This window comes from Ixodes scapularis, unplaced genomic scaffold, assembly GCF_016920785.2.
Source record: "Ixodes scapularis isolate PalLabHiFi unplaced genomic scaffold, ASM1692078v2 PGA_scaffold5__190_contigs__length_132052651, whole genome shotgun sequence".
In the NCBI taxonomy this organism is placed as follows: domain Eukaryota; kingdom Metazoa; phylum Arthropoda; class Arachnida; order Ixodida; family Ixodidae; genus Ixodes; species Ixodes scapularis.
This window is the reverse complement of record NW_024609880.1, coordinates 24752407-24774178: the sequence shown is the minus strand read 5'-3', so window position 1 is coordinate 24774178 and position 21772 is coordinate 24752407. Positions and strand designations below refer to the sequence as shown.

At 46.0% G+C, this 21772-nt stretch overlaps 2 protein-coding genes and 1 long non-coding RNA gene across 4 annotated transcripts in view; 2 read left to right on the top strand and 1 right to left on the bottom strand.

The window, feature by feature from the left end:
- LOC115331115 overlaps positions 1 to 9847 on the top strand; it is a 29668-nt gene extending 19821 nt beyond the window's left edge. Inside the window, exons 7-10 of the mRNA XM_029993152.3 lie at positions 2595 to 2681; positions 4315 to 4559; positions 6581 to 6740; positions 9559 to 9847. Of these exons, the coding sequence (XP_029849012.1) occupies positions 2595 to 2681; positions 4315 to 4559; positions 6581 to 6740; positions 9559 to 9827 (761 nt within the window). The 3' untranslated portion in view covers positions 9828 to 9847. The remainder of the gene's footprint in view (positions 1 to 2594; positions 2682 to 4314; positions 4560 to 6580; positions 6741 to 9558) is intronic.
- A 1203-nt stretch (positions 9848 to 11050) lies between these two features.
- On the top strand, positions 11051 to 18031 carry LOC115325188. Of its 2 annotated transcripts, XR_005798332.2 has the most exons (4): positions 11051 to 12098; positions 13534 to 13645; positions 14551 to 14748; positions 17703 to 18031. XR_005798332.2 is itself a non-coding variant. In XM_042293904.1 (3 exons), the coding sequence occupies exons 1-3, from the start codon at positions 11903 to 11905 to the stop codon at positions 14603 to 14605; spliced, it is 363 nt and encodes a 120-aa protein (XP_042149838.1). In that variant the 5' UTR covers positions 11051 to 11902; the 3' UTR covers positions 14606 to 15187. The 2 variants fall into 2 exon arrangements, 1 of the variants encoding a protein (XP_042149838.1); XM_042293904.1 differs by lacking the exon at positions 17703 to 18031 and having other exon boundaries at positions 14551 to 15187.
- Positions 15451 to 19705, bottom strand: LOC115325190. The gene is made up of 4 exons (XR_003919435.4): positions 19415 to 19705; positions 18919 to 19013; positions 18543 to 18637; positions 15451 to 17124 (listed from the first exon to the last, which is right to left on the bottom strand). It is a non-coding gene; the product is annotated as an uncharacterized LOC115325190 (long non-coding RNA).
- Positions 19706 to 21772: the final 2067 nt, after the last annotated feature.

Here is a 21772-nt window from a genome sequence, read left to right as displayed (position 1 = left end):
AATTCAACGAATCTCATCAATCGAACAACATATATTGTACGTACCCCACGGTGCCGAGTTATCCGAACAGGATTTGAGAAAGGTCTCAAGTAACACAGCATATCCAATATACAGTGTCGACTACAGTCACTTCACGACGATTGGACGGAATCCGGCTTGTCTTGGGGTACGTTTTGAAGACTGATGTTTTTTTACACAGCACTAAAGCAAATAAACGAACGTGTCTATTCCTTCCACACACCTAGGTCCCGACCCTATCAGCTATTTTTCGCGAAGACCCGGAACATAGCCGGAAAGGCTTTTCGGAGATTATCTCAACAGAAATAGTCCTCGAAGAACGTCGAACGGCCCGCGTCGCGGGCTGCTTGACGTTCGCTCTCTTCGTTCGTTTCCTGCGAAGGTCGAGTAGGCTACGAGCTCTGGTATTCCCTGGTTCTCACAGTGGAAGATTACAAAAACACGCAAGCATCCTGAACAGGCAAATAGAGTAAACACTTTCAAGGAAAGCCGGCGAACTTCAAACACGCAATGCAGGTGGGGAGTCGCGCTAACCGGGTTTCCACAGCGCGGGGGGGTGGCAGAAATTTTTGGCTGATAGGGGTCGCTTGAGTCGCAAAATGGCGGCAGCCAGCGAGTTGTTTTTGCAAAGGTCTATAGCAGCAACTAGAAAAGAGGCTCAATTGATTCATTAGTTACCTAACTAGCTAAGATTTAATTTTCTATCTAAATCTTAACCAACTTTTTGGGACAAAATGTAATTGGAGAATCTATGCTCGACCTCATTATGTAGCTGTGACATGAAATTTTGATTAAATAATTAGTGGGTACTACGCGGCAAGAAATGTCATCTTAGTACATGGATTCAAACAAAAATTGAGCCAGCAGAACATGCCCATGACGTCGATCCCTGTGCTTTGTGCCATCATCGCACTGCCTTTCGTCACCTGCGGCATGAACTTTTGGGTTGTGGAGCCAGTACAGAGCGAAGAAATCACCATCACCATTGCTCTTTGCCTGCTCAGTTTCAGTTACGAGGTGTGTACAAGGATTGACATTTCACATCATGGTTGGTTAAGACCAGAGTTACGCAAACTTTGTAGACCCGCGACCTCTAAAATAACGCCGTCCGATTACCTACCCTACCCTACCCCCCCCCCCCCCCCCCCCCCCCTCCCGTCCCCTTCCCCGCTTTAGAGCAGTATCAAAGCAATCAACAGCTCAGCTTTCTGAGGCCTCCCCCCCAGACGTCACCTCTCAACCCCGGCTTTTTGTGCCGCTGGGTTAAACTAGAATGAAGTTGAGTGTCAATGTCCAACTTCGTTATGACGGAAGATATTATTTAAACTTCAAAAAGTTTGCAGAAACCTTTTAGTCAGCTAGCTAATTATTCCGTTTCATCTCTTTTCTAGTTGTCCCCATAGCTCCAGCCAAGCCCTGTAAACGTTGCAGCCCACCAGCAGGAAATTTCTAAAAATCTAGTTTATCAAAGTAATAAAAAAATATCTTTGCTAATCAGAAGTATTCATGTTTTGTTTCATCAGTGAACATTAGAGCATTTAATAATTAAACTAAAGCAATCAGTCACTGCTACGTGATTCCCACCAATACGAGGCTGGCAAGAATTTTGAAGAAGTGCTGTAAGATAGTATGGAATAAAGAGAAGTCAAATGCACTCGGGCCTTAACACAACTTGTGTGGTGGGAATGTTATTGGAAGCACCAATTTGGACGATATCAGATTGGGTTTGTCCTTGTTATTTGAGGAGCAAACTGAAAAAAGTGCCACTGTCATGCATCAGCAAATGTTCTGTTAGGGCAGGGGTTCTCAAACTGGGTTCTGGGGAACACTGGTTTCACGAGCTGGTCTCATGGGTTCAGCGAACACCCAAATTGCCATCCCCCCCCTCCCCCCAATCCCCCCTCCCCCGCTGCAGGCTGCACGGCAGGACCATGCAAAGCGCCTTCATCTCACTTTGTACTGACATCGCAATTGATATGGTGGGGATATATGGGAAGCAACACAAGCAGAATTGCCAACAATTGTGCATCTGTTGCTTCTCGGTCGGCAAATATAGAGGACGGAGGGGAGCAGTGTTCCGTGGCAGTTTTTGAGGCTTCCTGGGGTTCCGTGAGACCAAAAAGTTTGAGAACCCCTGTGTGAGGGAAACGTTTCAAAAGAGGCCCAATTTGTTTGATTTGCACACCAGTTGCAAACTATAAACTAACGCGGAAAGCACCCACTTCGTTCAAGCACCCATTATTAACACTTTCCAAACTTGGAAATTCTGCAATTTGTACGTTCAGCGCCCGATTTGACCATTGACAAGTGCCATTGTCTAGATTAACCCAGTTTTCAGTGAAAGTGAGGTGGGCACTCCACTGGTATTTTATGGTAGCTGTGTTTGGAGATTTGTGTTTGTCCTCCTTGTTCTTCTTCTCCGGGGATTATTAGTGTTATTCTTGTCCACCTGGCTTGCTCCTTTACATTAATTGCATTATCACCTTTGTCATGTTCATATTAACTGTATTGCTCATTGTACATTCCTTATCCTGTATAATATACCAGGTAACAATATATATTTGTCTGCATTTCAGCTCCACCTACCAATGATGCGGGAAGGCCGGCAAGCTGCGCTTCAGACTGCCAACCACCCCCTCCAGCAACAGTTCCTGCACTCACAGGTTGTTTAGCCAATTCTGAACTTCCAAATTAGTTCCTAATGCTGCAATCATACAAGCAGGCCAATAATGCTCATTTATTATGTTAAAGAAGTCCAGGTGTTTTGGTGTCATGACATTTACAGAATCGGTTCTATAGCAGAACCAGAATTGTTTTTAAACAAGAAATCTGATGTACAGTGTAAACCGCATATAACGTATGTCGCGGGAGTCGCGAAAATCTGCACTATAAGCGGTACCGCGCTATAACCAAAACATCAATTTTTCAGGCCAAAATACATGCCATCAGACAACTTACCTTTGTAAAACAATTTATTTTATGTTAGATGAAAAATAAAGCTTAGTTTGAGGAAAGTCTTTATTTCACCATACTTCTCTCTCAAGTGTGTCACACATTTTGAAAGAAATGAGCGACTTTCGCCTGGCACAGCCTTTTAACGGCGTCGCGGGTTGCGGACGGACGTTGCTAACGTCAGAATTGCTAACCCTAATCACTTTTCTCCGGCGATGAAAATACGTGAAAATTCGCATCCTTTATACGGTACGCGCCAGTAATACCTTCAACTTGAGCACAGGCACGAAATGCTCCAAATAAGAAATCCGGGTGATGTTTGAAAACACAAATGCTTAGAAAGGACCACTGTAGTCGAAGTAACAAACACGACAACACGGGCGTTTCTGCCGTTTTGAGAGTGCCGCCACAACATCGCCGCACGAGTAGGTGGATCTTCCCTTCTAGTACGTGCTAGGTTATCATAGCGACACACAACGAAAATTCACTGTCAAGGATAGCGCTTTTACGCGGAACGATGAGCGACGATCACAACCGACGCCATGTTTGCGGATAGAAGCAGCCGGCCCGTGACCGGCATGCAATGCGCGCGAACACTTCTCCTCGACCTGCGATTGGTCTGTCGTTGCGGTTGTTTCCAATGCAGCGGAGGGACGCACGCACGTTTACGACACGTCCATGCCTCCCTCAGTTGCTATGGCAACTGAAGCCTCCCTCTTCGCTTCTCCCCGCTTCTTCGAGCAACCTCCTTGCCCCGCCGAGTGCAGCTCGTGGCTAGCGCCGTTATCTAGTGTCGCGCAGAGAAGCGTGCGGTCAGCAGGCTGTTCCAGAAACTGCACTATAACCGGTATTTCCCTTCGCGCGCCTGCATTTTAGGTGGTGTGTAATTACGTGGAGTTCTATGGGAGGCGAACCGGTGGTTTAAAAAAGCCACGTTATACCCGGTCCTGCACTATAAGCGATTACGTTGTAAGCGGTCTATACTGTATTCATTTTCACCCAAGAGCAATAGTAAGAAAAGTTGGGCTTCTTATATTATGTAGTGGTGTCATGAAGTTTCTGTGGCCCTTTCCCTCCTGCCAAGTAAAGTCCTCTGCAACCCATGGATGTGCTTATTAATGTCGTGGATGGCCTTTTCCACAAGAAAATTGTTGCACTTCTACGAAGTTTTTCAGCATGCATATACTTTGTATCTGAGCCGTAGATGCCTAGTTCAATTATGGCTTTGGTTGTATGTAACCTGAACTATCCAGTTCCTGTCTTATTTACTCCGGCGCTCGAGAAGTACAATGCAGTGTCATTCCTTCCTTGTACATTTTTAAATATTTCTCTTTTTTGTATCAGGCTTTGAGTCACAGGTACTAAAGCTGCTCTTGGAGCAGCGCCAGCAGCTCCGTGAGCTGTCGCAACAGAACACAGCCCTCAAGGAAACCCAGGAGGAGCTGTGCCTGCGGCTGGCCCAGCTGGAGGGCCAACTTCCGAGGAGGACTGAGCCAGCTGGAGAGGCAATTCAGCTGCCTCTGTTCTCCCTGGAGGATTTCCAGGCCGCGGAGGAGGTCCTCCAAGATGGTGCCTCAAGAAAAGCTTTGGTATGGTGCATGGGATGTGTTGTATCGTGCAGTAAGACATGAAATTTTAACTTGCTCCGTGATGCTTGTTGTGTGCACCAGCGTGAACATTCCTTTTCAAGTTATTCTTTTAGTGGAGGTATTGTATGCTTTATAGTGTATGCCTGTGCATTCCTAAACCACACGAAACATGAAAAATGTTGATTGTGGTATAAAACTCCTCTACTTCCACCCTTTCCCAGATTAAGGGAGTCTGTCAAATCATGGCAAATGATCTGGCAAAAGGGGACTAACAACCATGTTTGCCCTATTTCCACAAAGTATTTCTGAGAAGAGCAAATAGTTTCTGCGCACTGCATAATGAACTACATTCTAGAGTTTCCAGACTATCCAGCATAATGCTGGCAGTTGGAATAAGATGAAATTAGCTTGGAAGATTGTATGTTAGCAGTTTCAAGAGTATAACACATTATAAAATGTCAAAGTGAGAAGGTGGAGGCCGCTGGAGTTCATGGGTAAATGGAGATGCAGCCATGAACTCCAGCGGCGAGGCCGTTGTCTGCGCTCGCGCGACGAGGCACGCACAACTGCATGCCTGTCGTAGTTGTCCTCACGTGCATGCGAACATGATTGCATGACAGAGGCACCAGCCGAGACACTTGCAATCCATTGTTTTACGTTTGCTTACTTTTGACGAAAATCTATCTCGTCGGGAACCAGTAAAACGCAGGCAAACGGTTTTTCGGAATTGCTCGGCATTGCCTACAGCACTGTACACTTGTGGGATGTCTCAGCAGTAAGAACACAAGCAGCGAGTTCCGTCTCAAAACGTCACATCACAACACAACATAACACAAAATGGCCTTCGTTTCTACAGCACCTAAAACAAATAATTTTATTTTTCTAAGAATATCTTCTCCAAAAGCCACTTTTGCTGCTCCGAAACACTATCTTCGCTGTTCCAGAAGCCACTTTTGGTACTCCAAAACACTGTTTGGGTTGCTCCAAAGGCCACATTTGTTGCTGTAAAACACTGTTTTGGCTGCTCCAAAAGGTGCTCCAAAATGGCTTAGGCCAATCACATCACTGGCTCACATATAATGTGAGTGTTCATAAAACACCTTTAGTGTACTAGCTCAGGATAATTAACGTGCTCAAATTCAGTGTGAAAAACAAAACATAATCTATCTGTATACCGTAATCACTCAAATGTAACGCAACCATGATTGTAACGCAAAGGATGACTTCACAGCGCAAAAAAATAAAAGAACACAAATGTAACGCGAGTAAAATGAGGGGAAAAAAGTGATTTATTTGTTGCACATAGTGGCCAACACCTGCCAGTTTCTAAAAATAAAATGAGTTTGCTCACTCATCCCTTTTGCCATTGGTAATCAAGTGTTCCCCCTGAGACAATGAGGTCCGCAGAAGCCTTTTTGGCTGGGCTCACACTTGAAGAGCGCTTCATGCTGGAGCCTGCACCCACAGATAGTCGACTTTTGTCACATCTAGCCGCCGAGCCGCGGCAGAGTTTCCGATTTCCTCAGCCATCAAAATTTCACTTCTTTTAAAGTGAATGTCGTACTGAGCTCGTCGCGTTGCCATTTCCTCGGGTCCAGTTGCGGAAGCACGAAGCAGCAGCCCGCGAAACACGGGCACATGGGTAAGGTAACCCTAACATGGGCGCAACGAGTCGCAAACAAGAATAGACTTGGATTGGCGGTTGGTTGCCAGCGTGTATATGTTGCCAGCACAAGAGTGAAAGATTGCGAGATTTTTCGTAGCTATTTTAAAGAGCCTGTGCTGCGACACTGCCAAGGCGAATTTTGAAGCATTTCGATTATAACGCGAACCCCCAAATTAGGTGAGGGAAATTTTGAAAAAAAAACTTGCGTTACATTCGAGTGAATACGGTATTTGTCTAGGACTCTGTTAGCAAGATTTTACATTACGCTACTGCTATACTGTGCACGTGAAGCTCCCTAAACTGATATAGAAAATATAGCACTCATGACTAATTTTGTGTTTTGTTCGTATTGCAGAGAGCTCGGTTTGTTCTAATGGGTGGAACAAGTGTGAAGGATGCGGTTCGCTGCATCATGGAGCGAACCCTGAAGAAAGAAGTTCAGGCACATTTTACTTTCGTGGGGCGGCAGGGGAAGCAGCCATTTAAAGGAACGAAGCTGTTTTCCGTCATCAAGGGTATGACTTCTGTCATTTACAGCTTTATTTATTGAACATGGATATCTAGTAATTTTTTAAATACCCAATGAACTTGATGTTTCGACACAAAGCAAACATTTAGAAGAAGCTTCTACTTGAAAACATGCAGAGTGTGCCCCATTTTTTCATGTAAAAAAATGCTTTTATTTTGCACCATACTTTGGTCTCGGGGATGTATTTGGATGATGATGATGGTTTGGGGTTTTATGGCGCAAGAGCAACTTAGGCCATATTGTGCCAAGGATGTATTTGGATCTGTAATTGCTTAATCTTTAGCTTCAGCTTGAGTACTCAAGGTCCGTAGGCATAGAGTTGGATATTTTGTTTATTTCTTTGCTGATCTAGTATTTTTTTATTTACAAACAACACTGATCTTATCTGCGGGGTCGTGGCAAGGCTAAGTATTACAAGTCAAAGCATCAAAATATGAGTTACCCATTTAGAGCACAAAATTTAAACAAATGCACTTACAGAATAGTGGTTAATACTGTCATAAGAAATTCCATTGAATTTTATAATTGTTTGAGGAAAAACTAAGAACTAAGGTCTGCAGAAGTTATTGTAAAAATTATGTATCTAAATCTGTTGCTCACAGTGCTTTGTGTATTTCTTTCTTGAGTGTGTTTCCATTGTGTCTGATAATATAACCATAAAGTATGCTGGTAATGTTACGTTTTACACCATGTTCTGGGTAACTATTTTATGTTCACTTATGTTGCTCACCCCTATTACGGTCCCCATTGTAAGGACTAATACTATTGTCAAATAAAATAAATAATAAGAATTAAAAAAATCAATTAGTAGAGTAAAATGGTAAGTTATCTTAATTGCTTGGCATAACAAATAAAAAAAAGTTACAGTATCAACAGTGTTACTTTTTATACTTCTTATTAATTGATCGAAATTGGTAAAAGAACAAGGAGTGGGTTGGTAAAGGTAGGAAAGCATGTCTCTCTATGGGCTTTGTGGGGATTCCTGTGGTCTCCTTTCCTTGATGGCTGTGATACTGGCCGCAGGTTGGAACGCTCGGCCTCTTTCGCCGTGAGCCCTGGCCTGCTCGTGAAGCGGAAGGTCCTTGGTCTTGGTGGACGCTCCTCTCACTCCCCCGGGTGGACCTCTTCCTGGCCCCACGCTCGAATGCGGCTCACGAAAGACAAGCGAGGTTTCGCCTCCTTTTTCCGCTTTCGAAAACGGGGACTTGCCCAGTGTTCGCAAAAGAAATAGGACATGTCTCAGCTCCTTCTTTGATGCTTCTTAGATCTTGGTTCTCTAGAACCCCGCGTATGGCAGGTAAGGACCTTTTCTTATTTTGCCGGCGTGGGAAGCATTCCAGGTGGGGACATAGTAGATCGTATAGGAGAGTGTTTTCATAAATTCTCTTGGACACTGTCCTTACTCTGGTATGAGTGTCTTCTTTTCCGCTATATTCAAGAGAGTGAGACAAAATAGTCAATCATAGGCACCGACGGCAGAAATAACTTATCAAACCGACCCAATGTAACGTGGCCTTAAATGTTGTCTACATTGCCGCAGAGGTGTGGGACTGTGCTACTAGGTTGACATCTCCATTGAGATCGCCACCACTGTTAAGATAACCCTTTGGTTATCTCGAGCAGAAGTACCGATAGAGTAACCAGAGGGCCGTTTCAACAGCGGCGGCAATCTCGAAGGAGACACCAAGCTTAGTAGCACGGTCCCACATCATTGCTGAGGATTGGTTCAATAAATTTCTTCTGTCTGTGCTAATGATTGAATCTTTGTTTGATTGTCGAATATAGCGGACACACAAACCAGAGTAAGGATGGAGTCCAAGAGTATTTGTTAGAATACTCTCCTGTACAAACTACTATGTTCCCATCCAAAATGCCCCCCCCCCCCCCCCCCCCCCCCCCCTTGCCTGCAATGTAAGAAAAGGTCCTTACCTGAGATGCAGGGTTCCGGAGAGCCAACATTGGGGAAGCATCTGAGAAGTCACCGACATATCCTTCTATTTCGCGGTCACCGGACGAGTCACCTTCGTGAAAGTGGGAAAAGAGGAGGCAAAACCTCCTTGCCTGTCAGCAGTGGTTTGCATCTGAGCGGGGGAAAGGAAAGGGGAACCACCGGGAGAGAGTGAGGGGAGGGCCCTCCAAGACAGGGGACCCTCTGTTTCACGAACGAGTTGGGAGGTCATGGTGAAGAAGGTCGAGCATTCCGACCCGCGGCTATTATCAGAGCCATCGGGGAAGAGAGATCACAGGAATACCCACAGCTTTTACTCCATATCATTTTTGTTCATGTACATTTTTTATGATACAAATGCAAGCCCTTTGGTAAGCTCAGAAACAAATCTAATATTTTATGTGTTAAAATGCACTCAATAGCTTTTGTTTATAGATGGCTAATCTTGTGTTTAACTAAAAATTGTGTAAAAAAATGGGTAAAAATGCACAATTAATTTTTTTACTAGCACAAACATTTATGAGGCATTCATATAGCAAAGCAAATTGCAGTGCACAAAAGCAAGCAAAAGCATTGCAGTACAGTGTGTATGAGCATCTTTTGTTTTGCTGTAATCCTCGTGATTGCACGTCCTTGGACGAAGCGTGTCTATAATTGTCTGAATATAGCTGTCACAGATAGAAAATAATAGCACAAACATATTTTGTACGAAACCATCTTCCAGTTATTCAAGCACATTATTACATCATTTTGTCAGATAACATACAGCATATTTTGTTAATGGGATGGCGTAATGGTGGAGACAACAATTTTAGTCTAACTTGTGTATTACTGTGTTTTGTATTTGGTGTTCTAGCTGCTGTCCAAAAAAAAACGAAGGCGGCTGACACGGAGGTAGAGGCGGCCATCCGGGTGTACCTCTACGGTGTGAAGGACCGGGAGGGCGGGCGGCGTTCCCGCTTTTTGGAAGCTGTAGATGCTGCAGCTTCGAGGAGGATTGCAGCATTGAGCGAGGCTCCAGCTTCGAACAACGCTGTAGCCTCGGGCGAAGCTGCAGCCTCGTTCGATGTTGTGGACCTCTTCGAGGTTGCCGCATCCGGTGGCTGGAGCGACGAAGATTTCTAAGAATAAAACCCGTGACCACAGTCTTTCGTTTTTGCCCTTTTTTAGCACCACTGGTGGAGGTGTTCTTATTTCAATGGGTTTTAACTAGTGGTGATGTATCGTTTAATGCAGGAATAAAAGCTATACTCCTTCTAACTTTACAATGATCTGCAGTGGATGCTGTGAGCTATCCCAGGCAGACCAGCATGGTGAAGTTATTGCATGATTATGCCCCCCTCCCCCCCACACCCATGTCAATGCAGTCCATCAACTTCACATTATTGTAAGGTGAAACAGTCTATATGTAATAACAATCCAATTGATGCAGCCAAAATTGTTAAATTGGCATAAATTGGTAGTTTTAAGTAATTTTCAGAGATGCCTACTTTACCAACTTTGGCTTGGGTCTAGTATTCCAAAAATCATATTTTGGTATGGTGTGTGGGTGCTATTTCAGGTTTATGCGGCAGAAGTCTGGCATTTTCAGCAATCTTGCCTTGGCTCATCCATGTCACTTTTTTATGCACTCCAGTGGCTAAACAGAGAAAAACAAAACTTTGGCATGCCTCTGGGCTTTCTGTGGCATTTTTGGCACATGTTAGACAATCCAGTGGGGAGCCAGAGAGGAGCTAACTCTTATGCTCCTGAACCCCCAAATTAGGATTGACTGGCAGCTTTGGCTCAGGTATGGCTCTTTTGGCACTCCTGGGGCAAACCGTAGAAATACCAAACTTTGGCATGCCTCTGGGCTTGCTTTGGCACTTTATGGCGGACCAGAGAGAAGCCTACTTTTTGTCCCCGAATTCCCAAATTGGGATTTATAATGGCTCAAGTATGGCACCAACTTTGGTGTTCTTCTGCCGGACCAGCAATGCTAAACTTTGATATGCCCCGAATTCCCAAATTAAAATTTACTATGGCAATTGTGGATAAAGTATGGCACCAACTTTTGCGCTCCTCTGCCGGACCAGAGCAATGCCAAACTTTTGTATGCCCCGAATTCCCAAATTAGAATTTACTATGGTAGTTATGGCTGAAGTATGGCACCAACTTTTGCGCTCCTTTGGCGAACCAGAGCAACACCGAACTTTGGCATGTCCGAAATACCCAAAATGGGCGTTGCTCTGGCAGTTCTGGCCTAAGTATAGCACTACTTCGGCACTCCTGTGGCGAACCAGAGAAACGCCAAACTTTGGCGTGTCTGAAATACCCAAATTAGGAGTTGCTCTGGCAGCTATGGCTCAAGTATTGGGGAGGAGATCGAATGGTGGCGCTGGCTAGCGGCCGCCGTCGCAACTATTTTGCGGGAATAACAATTCCGCCGCTAGTATTCGTTCAGCCATGGAGGACGAAGACTTGAGGCTCGTGAAAGGTATGTGGAATAGTTATCTGCTCGAAAAGCATCTGCAGGGGGGGTAGCATTAGTCCCTGCTTGTCTCGCTTTGCTTTAAATGTCGCCGCTATCTCGTTCGAAGCAAAAACCAACCCACGTCTAGCCGCTAGCGATTGGCCGCGTCGCTCCGGCTGCGCGTGCCAGGTCGTGCGTGATTGACGCGGTGTGGCGATGTTTGTGCGCTTCCTAGGTTGGAGAAACCGTACTCGCGGAACTCGCGCATTGCTTTTCAGTGTCCTTGTCACTTGCAACAACAATCAGCCATATCGGCGAGAGCAAGAGATGCCTCGTTGAAGGCGAAGACGTATCGAAGTCCGATCATGTGATAGAGTGCAGCGTCGCCCCGGAGCTGACGGCTGACAGCGTCCGCATCGTCGGATACGTCCTCCAGTCCTGCGCTCTGCACAGCGATCCGCATACAGTGCATCTCACTCTGAACAAAGGGGAGATTGTCTCTCTGTGCTGCACGTGCCCTGCAGGGCAAGAATGCACGTTTCCACTGCGTTTTTTTTTAACGAGAGGGGTTAGGCGATAAACCACGTTTTATTAGACGACATCAGTTCCTTCATCGTTCTCTTAATCTGCAAGGTAGTTTTGTTATGAAATGTTGCACTGCCTAGGCATTCCGTAGTTAAGAACTGATTTAAGTGAGGAAATCTACGAGGTGTTGTAGAAGTGGTGTAGAATGCAAGAGATATAACAGATGTGTGTTTGTGCTGCCCCCAGAAAGTCAAGCGAATGCAAGCACTGCACTGCTGTCCTGCTGAAAACCAACAGGATGCAAGAGCTTCCAGTTGTCAAGCACAGACTTGCCGCAGGCTTGGGGCCAGCATGCGAAGGATGTCGTCAAGACCAAGTATGCAGTGAGGTCTCTCATGGAGATCCCCTTCTGCCCAAAGGTGAGTGCTGTGCACAGCGAATATGTGCATATTTTTTTTGAAGTCCCGCTATCTTGAAATGCCAGTGCAGATTTATAACATCTGTACCCTGCATGTAGGTAGATATAATGCTTGTTTAAAAATAATGGTAGCCTTCAATAGTGTATGCATGCTTTTATAACAAGTGCATTGCTGGTCGGATTGACAGCGCATGATCGCCGTGCAGAGTTCAGTTACGTTTAGCTCGGGGCCAGAATGCGCCCAGCCAGCTGGCGACAGCCTGGGCTGGCACTTGGAAAGTACGCCTGAAACTAGAACTTGGCTGCCATGTTAAAGAATATGCAAACAGCTGGAGCTAGCTGCTGAAGTTCCTGGAAAATGCTCGAGTAGCTGGAGACAAGTCGCTCACAACAAAAGGGACCTCCAACCATACTAAAGGCAGAAAAATGGCCCTGCAGATCGCTTCCCGATACTCCATTGTCTACCTTTATTGCAAGCCTGTCTCGGACAACATCAGGGCTAGACAAAGGCAACAATGCCAGTCCGACTCCGAATAATGAACCAGGCAGCTACCCTGACCGTTATTCCAGCCAGGGTGGTTGTGTCCAAGCCGCATTTAAGTTGAGGGTAGAATGTGGGGTGCGGTTGCTCAGAGACGCCTCTAGGTACCCTAACCAAACAAAGACCCCTTTGGACACCATTGACTTGTCTCCAGAAACACTGGTGAGCAACTTCCGTTGTCTTGGAAGCCGGTGCCCAGTTCTGGTATGGGCCTCTCTCCAAGAGCCTTGTCCTGGCTGCTGGTCTCTCAGTGTTCCATACAGACACATCACAGATAGCCAGGCGCATTAGGGTATTAGTGGATAGTCTGTTTTAAATATTTTCGTGCCAATTATGTTTAGACTGGTTTAAATTTTTGTGCTGAGCTTCAACTGCGGTGAACGTAGCGAAACATAGCAAAAAAAGTTTCTTGAAACGTGCATTGCTTGGAAACAAATTGTTCGGCGTAATGAAATTTACTAAACCAAGCAAACAGGATCCCTTCCTGATGAAAGATGCCAGCTTGGCGTGGCCAATTGGTGGTAGAAAAGTGGCTGGCCAATTGGCTACATGTTTACCCTTAAACTGTGGCCGCAAGCGGCTGTCGTCTGCTAGCCACTGCGCCCTGCGCCTCTACAGTGTATTCCGCTGCTGAGTGGCAGTCATGGCGACAAAGCGTTGCCATTGTTTTTTTTGTTTTTAAAAGAGATTTCCTACATCTCTGACCAATCACAATCTTTGATGCCATCAGCTATATGAGTTTAACATTAACCTAGATAAGGGGTGTTTGTGGCTCGTGGAAATTAAAACATGATGCTCTATCTAAGACTTGGTGAATTACTAATTGTTCTCTGGATCTCAAGAGTCACGAAGGTGAACAACACATTTAATTGAATGTACCTGCAAACTATTACAGTTCAAGCGACCTGCCTTGCCAGCCGTCGAGCGTTGTGTCGTGGACAGACTTATGGAAGGCCTTCCGCACATCTGTCCTGTCGCTATTCACAAAAGGAAGAGAACACGAAAAGGTAAATCTCGTTTTTTTTTGCAAAGACTTTTCTCCCAATCTCTTGTTTAAACATACCTAACTCATTACAAGGTGCAGTCATGCCTTTTTCTATGGCGAAACTAGTAAAGTGCAATGCCGTAACATGTGAAAGTTATCCCAGTTGTGATCTTGTGACTCTAGGCACTGTTCCACAATGGGGCTAAGGTAGGCCAGAGCCGTATATGTAGAGAGTTTGGTCAATGGGAGGCGCAGGCAGAGCCAGGGCGTGCGGCAGACTCGGAAAGAGGGCTTGCCATGCTCTCTTCACCAACCAGAAGCCGAAAAGAATCCCCTAGCGGTGATAGCGAGAAACAGTTCTGATCGAAAGTCTGTGTTCGTATATGGTTTTAATAAGTGCGTAAGAGTGAAGTGTAGTAACTCTTGGTGGTTGAAAATAGGCTCACGTGTTGTTTTGATCATGATTATCGAGAACGATGTAAGAAACGAATGCGCCGCTCAACTCTGTTTTGCGCGGACAGTGTGTGACCGCTCAAATGGCAGATTCTCGGCCCTTGGCGTTTGACGTACGGATTATGTCGATCGTTCCGCTACTTGCACTCTTCCACCATCATTTTTGATGAGCGTGATTGGTACATCACGTGTACCATATTTTCAGCCATCCAGAGTTACTCCAATGCAGTTATCAGGTTTGTTCCCGCGACCACCGCCAGGGTATTATTTCCGGCTTTTGGTTGGTCACATTCGAATTTCTGAAGACGCCCTGGAACACGCCCAGCCCGCTTTCGGCCAATGGCGCCTCCTCATTGGTCTCCTATACTTCCCAACAAATGGCCAAACTCTCTACATATACGGCTCTGAGGTAGGCTAATGCCCACCAGTATACTATTATAACTCCTGTGCCATAAGTTACGTCCCCTATTTCAGAGACAGGTGGAGCCAGCACTTCAGCAGCTGTGCCTCGACCCTGAAGCCTGCTTGAAGCGCTTCAGGACCTGCCTGAGGAGGAGACCGAAAACCTGCTGGAGCAACTCAAGCGCATAATGACACGAGAGGCTATTGCGGAAGTTGAGCGCATGACAAGGGCACAGGCCTCATCATCTGATTGGATGCTGTACAGGAGGGGTATGGCCACTGCATCCATATGCCGTGGGTTCTTTACCCGCGCTGTCACTAAAGGCTCAACCACGGCCGCACAACTTGAGAGGTCTCCTTGACAAAGTGTTGCAAGTCAGCACATTTCAGTCAGCGTCAATGAAGAGGGGACAGCAGAAGGAGGGAACTGCGAAAGAGAAATACCTATCAAAGCTGGTGAAGGAAGGACATTGTCCTAGGATTGAGAACGGAGGGCTGATAATATGGGGCCAAATGCCCATTATGGAGAGTTCGCCCGATGGGATCGTGGTGTTTGAGTGTGAATGTTGTCAGGGAAAGCGGGTGCTTCTGGAAGTCGAATGCCCAGAGGTCGTCTAGAATTCGTTCTGTAAAAAAACTAGAGAGCCCCAGTCCGTCTACTACATGCAGATGCAGGTTTGCATGGGTATCACTGCACTCGCAAGTTGCGACTTTTTTGCTTGTCTCAGAAACAGACTACAAGCTAGTTGAAGTGAAGTATGATCATGCTCACTTCGAGGAATGTGTGCATGCTGTACGGTCAATATATGTGGACTATCTTTTCGCTGAGCTAAGGGGGGCATTTAACTAGCTTCCTTTTTTGTTTTTATCCAAGGTGTGCTGCAGTACTGTGCGCTATGGAAGCCGTGCAAAACGACTACTGTGCAACCCTCTTGGGCAAATCAGGCATAGAAACAATGAGGCACAATTGAAATGAACTTCTTTATTTCTCATTTTTTAGCACACGCTTAGCATGGATATAGCTTCGCATCATAACTGACACGCCGTCATCAAGACTACCCATGCACCCATCAAGACTAGGCGCACTGATGTCAAGTGTATTTGTCGTGAGCCAATTCATAATAACTAGAGGCTTATTTTTTTAACTATTTACTCATTTATTTAGCATACGTGCAATCTAGTTGAGATACTGTCCCATCATTTTCATCTCTTGATGACAGCGCGTAAATGACGTAAGGCCAAGCAAAAGCCTCCTGCAATATTCACTGCTGACTACCGTGCCCAATATTGCAGCTACATGACATATTAGTTCCAAAGCGAGCAGTGCTCGCTCACAAAGGCACCGCCATGTTTCCCTGCTGCCTTAATCTTCCAGTCACGTGACCCAAAATTTCCCCTCGTAAGGAAATGCGATTAAATTTTTACTGCGGTTAAAGTTAACCGGCTTTTAGAAAAATTTCATAAGCCTCGCACAAAACTGGTCTGAAGTTGCACTGATCCCATCCAGCATACCGAGTTTTCTGTTACACATTTTATAGACTAGCACCTTTTCCGCACAAAGCCTTCATCACATTGCGAGCACTTTTCCCGATGTTTGAACCCGCATAAATGATGATACAAGCCGCTAATACGCATATTTACTCTATTTACATGTGGCTTCCTTGCCAGCTACAGAAACTTATCTTCTGCAAAAATTGGCAGTGAAAGGTTTACGATACCTGCAAGGAGCTGCATTACATCGTCAAACAGGAAGCAGGTGCTTAGGAAAATGATGCTGCAGAATCTTGAACACTTTTAGTCGTTGAATGGCACGTTCCACGTGGACACGTGCAAGTGCGATATCTTGGTTCCCGAGTGCGTCATGTTGAGTCATCTGTTGCTTGTTCCTCAGAAATGGAGGCTGCACAAGCTCGACAAGAGCCTCGTCGCAAAACTTGTCAATAAGGAAGCCCTTGTCGACCATTACCTGCTCGTACGGTGAGCACCTCTCCAGAACTCGATTCCTTTGTGATAAAAGAATGCGAAGTCCGTCCCCCAAAAGCACGGCTCACGAACGTAAACATGCCAGTTGGTGCGTACCCAATCAGCACTTTTAGGGTGTAGGTTTTCTTATAATGACTGTACATCAGTATCCTGGATGCAAGGTCAAGTGGTCGCTGGATGGGGATCTCAGTGCAGTCCAGAATAACTTTCGTGCGAGGAAACTTTTAAAGTAAACTGTGAGGTTGTTCTCAATAGACTGGTCGCAGGGAACATACAGGGCTGACCCTAAAACCGAACTCAGGACACAAAGGGACATCTTCACGTTCTCAGACGCCGTTGTTCTATGTATCCTGAAAAGGAACGCTAGGAAACTGATAATGACATCATGATAGAGCTTCATCAATGTGATGAGCACAGTGTCACCTGAAGAAAGCAGGAAGCTCCTCGAAGAAAGCTTTGCTCGCACACTATCGAACTCTGTTACAATGTTTCTCATTAGTTGTAGAGATCCAACCCCAGTTAGTGAGGCAAGCTCGCTGTCACTTTTAGCTTTCGCCAAGCGAACGTGGGGCCCTAGCTTCGCCTGCAACATGCTGTCTACTTGAACGCAGGCATCCTGGGCAGGCAATTCCTTTTGGATGTTCGAAAGGGAGTCGTGGGGCCCTACAAAAAAAAAAAAAAAAAGAATGTAACAGAAATTTACATTTTCAGCATTTCCTTACAGTGTGTGTGCAGTCATGACCCACATGGATGTGAACGTCGGATCACCAACCACTCCGTACTGGCAGTGCCATGGAGCAGTGGCCATAGTGCCCTGCAGCTCAGTTCCAGAAGCGTCAAAAGGCGAACAAGCTACCATGGCCATCGCTTCATGATGCTGCAGGTGCGGAGTGATTGATGGTCTTATGTTCACCTTCATATGTACCATGACTGCAGCGAGGCTACACAAAATACAGCCGTGTCATATGGTGCCTGTAAGCAGCTTTTTGCGGCCCACAGTGCAACCAAAGTATTTGCCACTATCCCGGAAACTGTAGAATTTCTTTTTTGGAAAGCTGAAACTATCCCATGCTCCCCGTCCTCCTCTACCCCATCCGATTCCCCGCATCGTCCCCGATCCGATAACTGCTCGGAGTACACTGACAGCCCTCAGATGCTCAGGAATTTTCCACACGCCCTCGCATCTCACCATCACCTTGATGCCTTCAGTCCTAATTATCAGCCCTCTTTGTTCACCTCAGGAGAGGCTCGCCCCTCCCCCCCCGGACGCCGCTGATGCGGTACCATGGTGCTAGGCCCCCATGGCCGATATTCACCAAGCTTCTCCAGACGCCTAACACTTATTTTTTCACCTGGCTCTCGAGTAAGGGGCTCTTTATTTTAATAAAGATTTGTCCTCCTGCCCAAGTGTGAATCTTTCTGCTTGACCAACACTGCTTTTTCATCAAGTTCCGCCAAAATGTTATGACCCTAAAGGTGAAAACGGCAGAACACGCACAAAATGAATACAACAGCATAGGTGGCAACTATACCAAAGCATAACTTCCATAAATGTTTCCAGCAATGGAAGACTGCTGGGTTAAGTGTTCAAATGCGCGAGGAGCATACTTCGAAGGAAATTTAGGAGTTGGACACCGCAAGTATAACCAATCTTTTTTTCAGGCAGTCGCTGGAAATGAAATGTTTTGTAATGCCGAAATCACAATAAATTGGCATGCGGTGGTCACAAAACTTGCATTGTATTTCACTGTCACTGCAGTGACTGCTGGTCTCCGCGCAGTGCTCGTCACAGGTGAGAGTGGCCTCGCTGTCCCCATCACAGGAAACGGTCTCATCGCTCTCACCTAGTGTAATTTGCAAGGGATAGTTACAAAACTACTACACTATCTCAAACAAGGAATGTACCAGATAAAAATGCAGGTTGTTATTCTCAGATTCAACCCATTCAAATGGGCAAGGTGGCATTTAGCCTAGCTTTCCAACACTTCTGTATTACACAAGAACAGCCTCTGACATACAAAGAGACAGTAACTTGGCAAGCCGTCATTGAGTGTGAGGAGGTGACCTAGTAATAAACTCACAGTCTGTTGCACATTCTCGAAAGCAGTCAGGAGGTGCTGTGTTGATGCTGCAGCACCAGGAGGCAAGCAGCTCGTGTCGGATGCTGCCCTGTTACCTGTGGAAGTTTCACCAAAACATCAACCAAAATAGTCATTACATTATGTTTTCCTTGAAATGCCAAAATACAGAACACGACGGCGAGCGTTATAATGTAGAATGTTGCTAATTAGACTGCATATTGGCATTAAACGTACAAGTTGTCTTTTTCAGTTAAATTTATCGGTTATTCGAAGGTTCACAATGAAATATCAATGCGTTCTGCACGATGAGGCCTTAGTCATACGCTCATTTGCAAAGCTAGCCTGGAATAAAATAGAGATGAAATGATAGCAGTACCTCTCGGTGGCTTCCGAAGCCTCACGACCCTGTCGTGTGATCCCTTCGGAAGGTTCTCCGACGGAACGGCGTTTTCAAGAACCTCCTCTTGGGCCCTGTTATGAAAGTGGTTGTGCCGGCAGCCGGGCACAACACTCGGGAAAAGAACTGCCGAGAGTTTCAAAGGGCAATAATTATTGTAAAAAAAAAAAAAAAAAATATTGCCAAACGTTTAAAAAAAAAAAAAAAAAAAAAAAAAGTTTGGTTTCCTGGGGATTTGAACCCGCGACCCAACGCATATGACGCGGACAACTTTCCACTGAGCTACTCACGCACCTTCAAATGCACGCTTTGACTATTCCTTTTATACGAAACCCAATGGCAACAACTATCAGCAGCTTTGTTGTTTTTCACCCGGTTAGTTCTACCGGCTGCCGGAAGAATATCCACTACCTATGAAATACAATGTACGGTTTGAACGGATGTCGATGGAAGCGTGATTTACGCGCGTACATACCTCGTCCAGTAGCGTAGTTTGCTTGGAAGGCATCGCGTGAGAATACACGTCGTGCGCAGTCAACTTCTTCTCTACTCTTAACCTTTCCACTGCGATTTCAGTTTCTTTTTCGGCAGGAAAGCTATGAAAGCTACCTCCAGACTTTAAAGCATGCGCTGAGCACTCCGGTACGCAACCCAAGCGTGTACCATATTCTAACAAACCCGCAGGGAACGCGGAAACAACACGGCAGCCAACGGCAGCACACTGGAACATCGGAGATGTGTTTGTTTTGGTGAACGCAGCGCACCCTATAGTTCGATCGTTCGATCTCCTCGCCAATTGACTACTTTGGCGGACCAGAGAAAAGCCAAACATTGGCATGTCCAAAATACCCAAATTAGGCGTTGATCTGGCAGTTATGGCTCAAGTATCGCACTACTTCGGCACTTCTGTGGCAGACCAGAGAAAAGTCAAACTTTGGCCCGTCCCAAATACCGAAATTAGGCGTTGCTCTGGCAGTTATGGCTGAAGTATGGCACCAAATTTGGCGCTCCTCTGGCAGTTATGGCTGAAGTATGGCACCAAATTTGGCGCTGCTCTGGCAGTTATGGCTGAAGTATGGCACCAAATTTGGCGCTGCTCTGGCAGTTATGGCTGAAGTATGGCACCAAATTTGGCGCTACTCTGGCGGACCAGAGAAACGCCAAACCTTGGCATGCCCCGAATTCCCAGATTAGGATTTACTATGGTAGGTATGGCTGAAGTATGGCACCAGCTTTGGCACTCCTCTGGCGTACCAGAGAAGAGCCAAACTTTGGCATGCCGCGCAAACTTTGGCCCGTCCCAAATACCGAAATTAGGCGTTGCTCTGGCAGTTATGGCTGAAGTATGGCACCAAATTTGGCGCTCCTCTGGCGGACCAGAGAAACGCCAAACCTCGGCATGCCCCGAATTCCGAGATTAGGATTTACTATGGCAGATATGGCTGAAGTATGGCACCAGCTTTGGCACTCCTCTGGCGTACCAGAGAAGAGCCAAACTTTGGCATGCCGTAGGATCGCCCAACTTTGGCAATAGTTAGGCACCGTACTTTGGCACTGATGAGTGCCATGGTGCAAAAACCTAACTGAGCCAAAGTTGGGCCCTTATGATTGCCAGAGCTTTGCCCAAGTTGGGCATTCCTCTGGCGTGCTACCTGGGTGTATTCTTATTATGACTCGAATAATCCCTCATATGTTTGATGGTTTCGAAACAAATATTTTTGCCGGGAATGCGCCTGAACTGCACAAACAAGGATGTCGACTAAAGCTGTGAGCTTGGCCGCGTAGTCCCGCCTTCGATCCTACTGTGATATTGAAGGGAGTAAGAGATTCCGTAATGAATTGTCGCTGAAATTTGCATTGCCAAGTACAAGGGATTCTAGAAACTCTACATTTGATGCAACGCGTATTTAAAGTGGCAGAATGGCTACGATCGAATTTTCGCCATTTTTAGTCTAACTCCCGACGGGTGTGCGTGTTGACAATGCCCCATTTGTGCGCGGAACCAAAACATCATACTTTAAAATTCCGCACTCCATCCGGGTCCTCGGAATCCTGGCACGACTGCGCCTCAATTCAGTTTCACCTCACGGTGGACCACGGCAGACGGTACCCGTCACTGCATCCAATTAAATAGCCTATGAGCGTCACATGACCTCCTGGAGGGACGCAGCGACGCACAGAACGCAGAGTCACGTGATCTGAGCACAAAGCTGGAATTGGCTGGGATGGCTCGTAGTAGCCATCGCAGTTCATCGTAAGATATAACGAAGTGTAGACGCCTACGAAGGGAAACAAAGGGGAAACAACACAAAAACAAAGCGGCGGATTAAAACTACGACGCAATAAATAAATTAGGCTTCCAGAGGCGCTCATTCGATTTGCCTCGAACGGGGCGAAAACGCGGAGAAGCTAAGCGAACCGGACGCGATTCCTTCGAGTGTACTCCCTAAAGTGCCCGCGTAACGCCATTCTCAAAATCTCTGGAACCCGTAACACAAAATACAAGCATAAAACAAATCAAACTATCATTCCCGTAAGTGGGTTTCGAAGGAGCGGCATTGAGTTTGCATGTAGGGCGCTTTTGAAACCTGGGAAACGCACATTCGTTGCCCCTTGGTGCAAACTACCCGTAGATAAAGCATCCAAGCCTCAAGGAAGAATCGCACGCTTTTATTATTTTTTTAAGTGTTGCAGCTAAACGCGTTGTGAAAGAAGCCCTGGTACACCTCGGAATGAAGCACCGTATCAAATATTTCCAAGCTTATGTGTCCCAAATGCTTAAAATTAATTAAGTTGCTCTAGTAATTTTAGCCTTGGGAATACATTAATGACC

Bases quoted from the DNA above. Each gene is read 5' to 3' on its own strand.
- LOC115325188 (XM_042293904.1), top strand. From the start codon at position 11,903: ATGTGTGTTTGTGCTGCCCCCAGAAAGTCAAGCGAATGCAAGCACTGC. The intron at 12,099-13,533 runs GTGAGTGCTGTG...AAACTATTACAG, and splicing joins AGATCCCCTTCTGCCCAAAG to TTCAAGCGACCTGCCTTGCC. The intron at 13,646-14,550 runs GTAAATCTCGTT...CCCCTATTTCAG, and splicing joins AAGGAAGAGAACACGAAAAG to AGACAGGTGGAGCCAGCACT.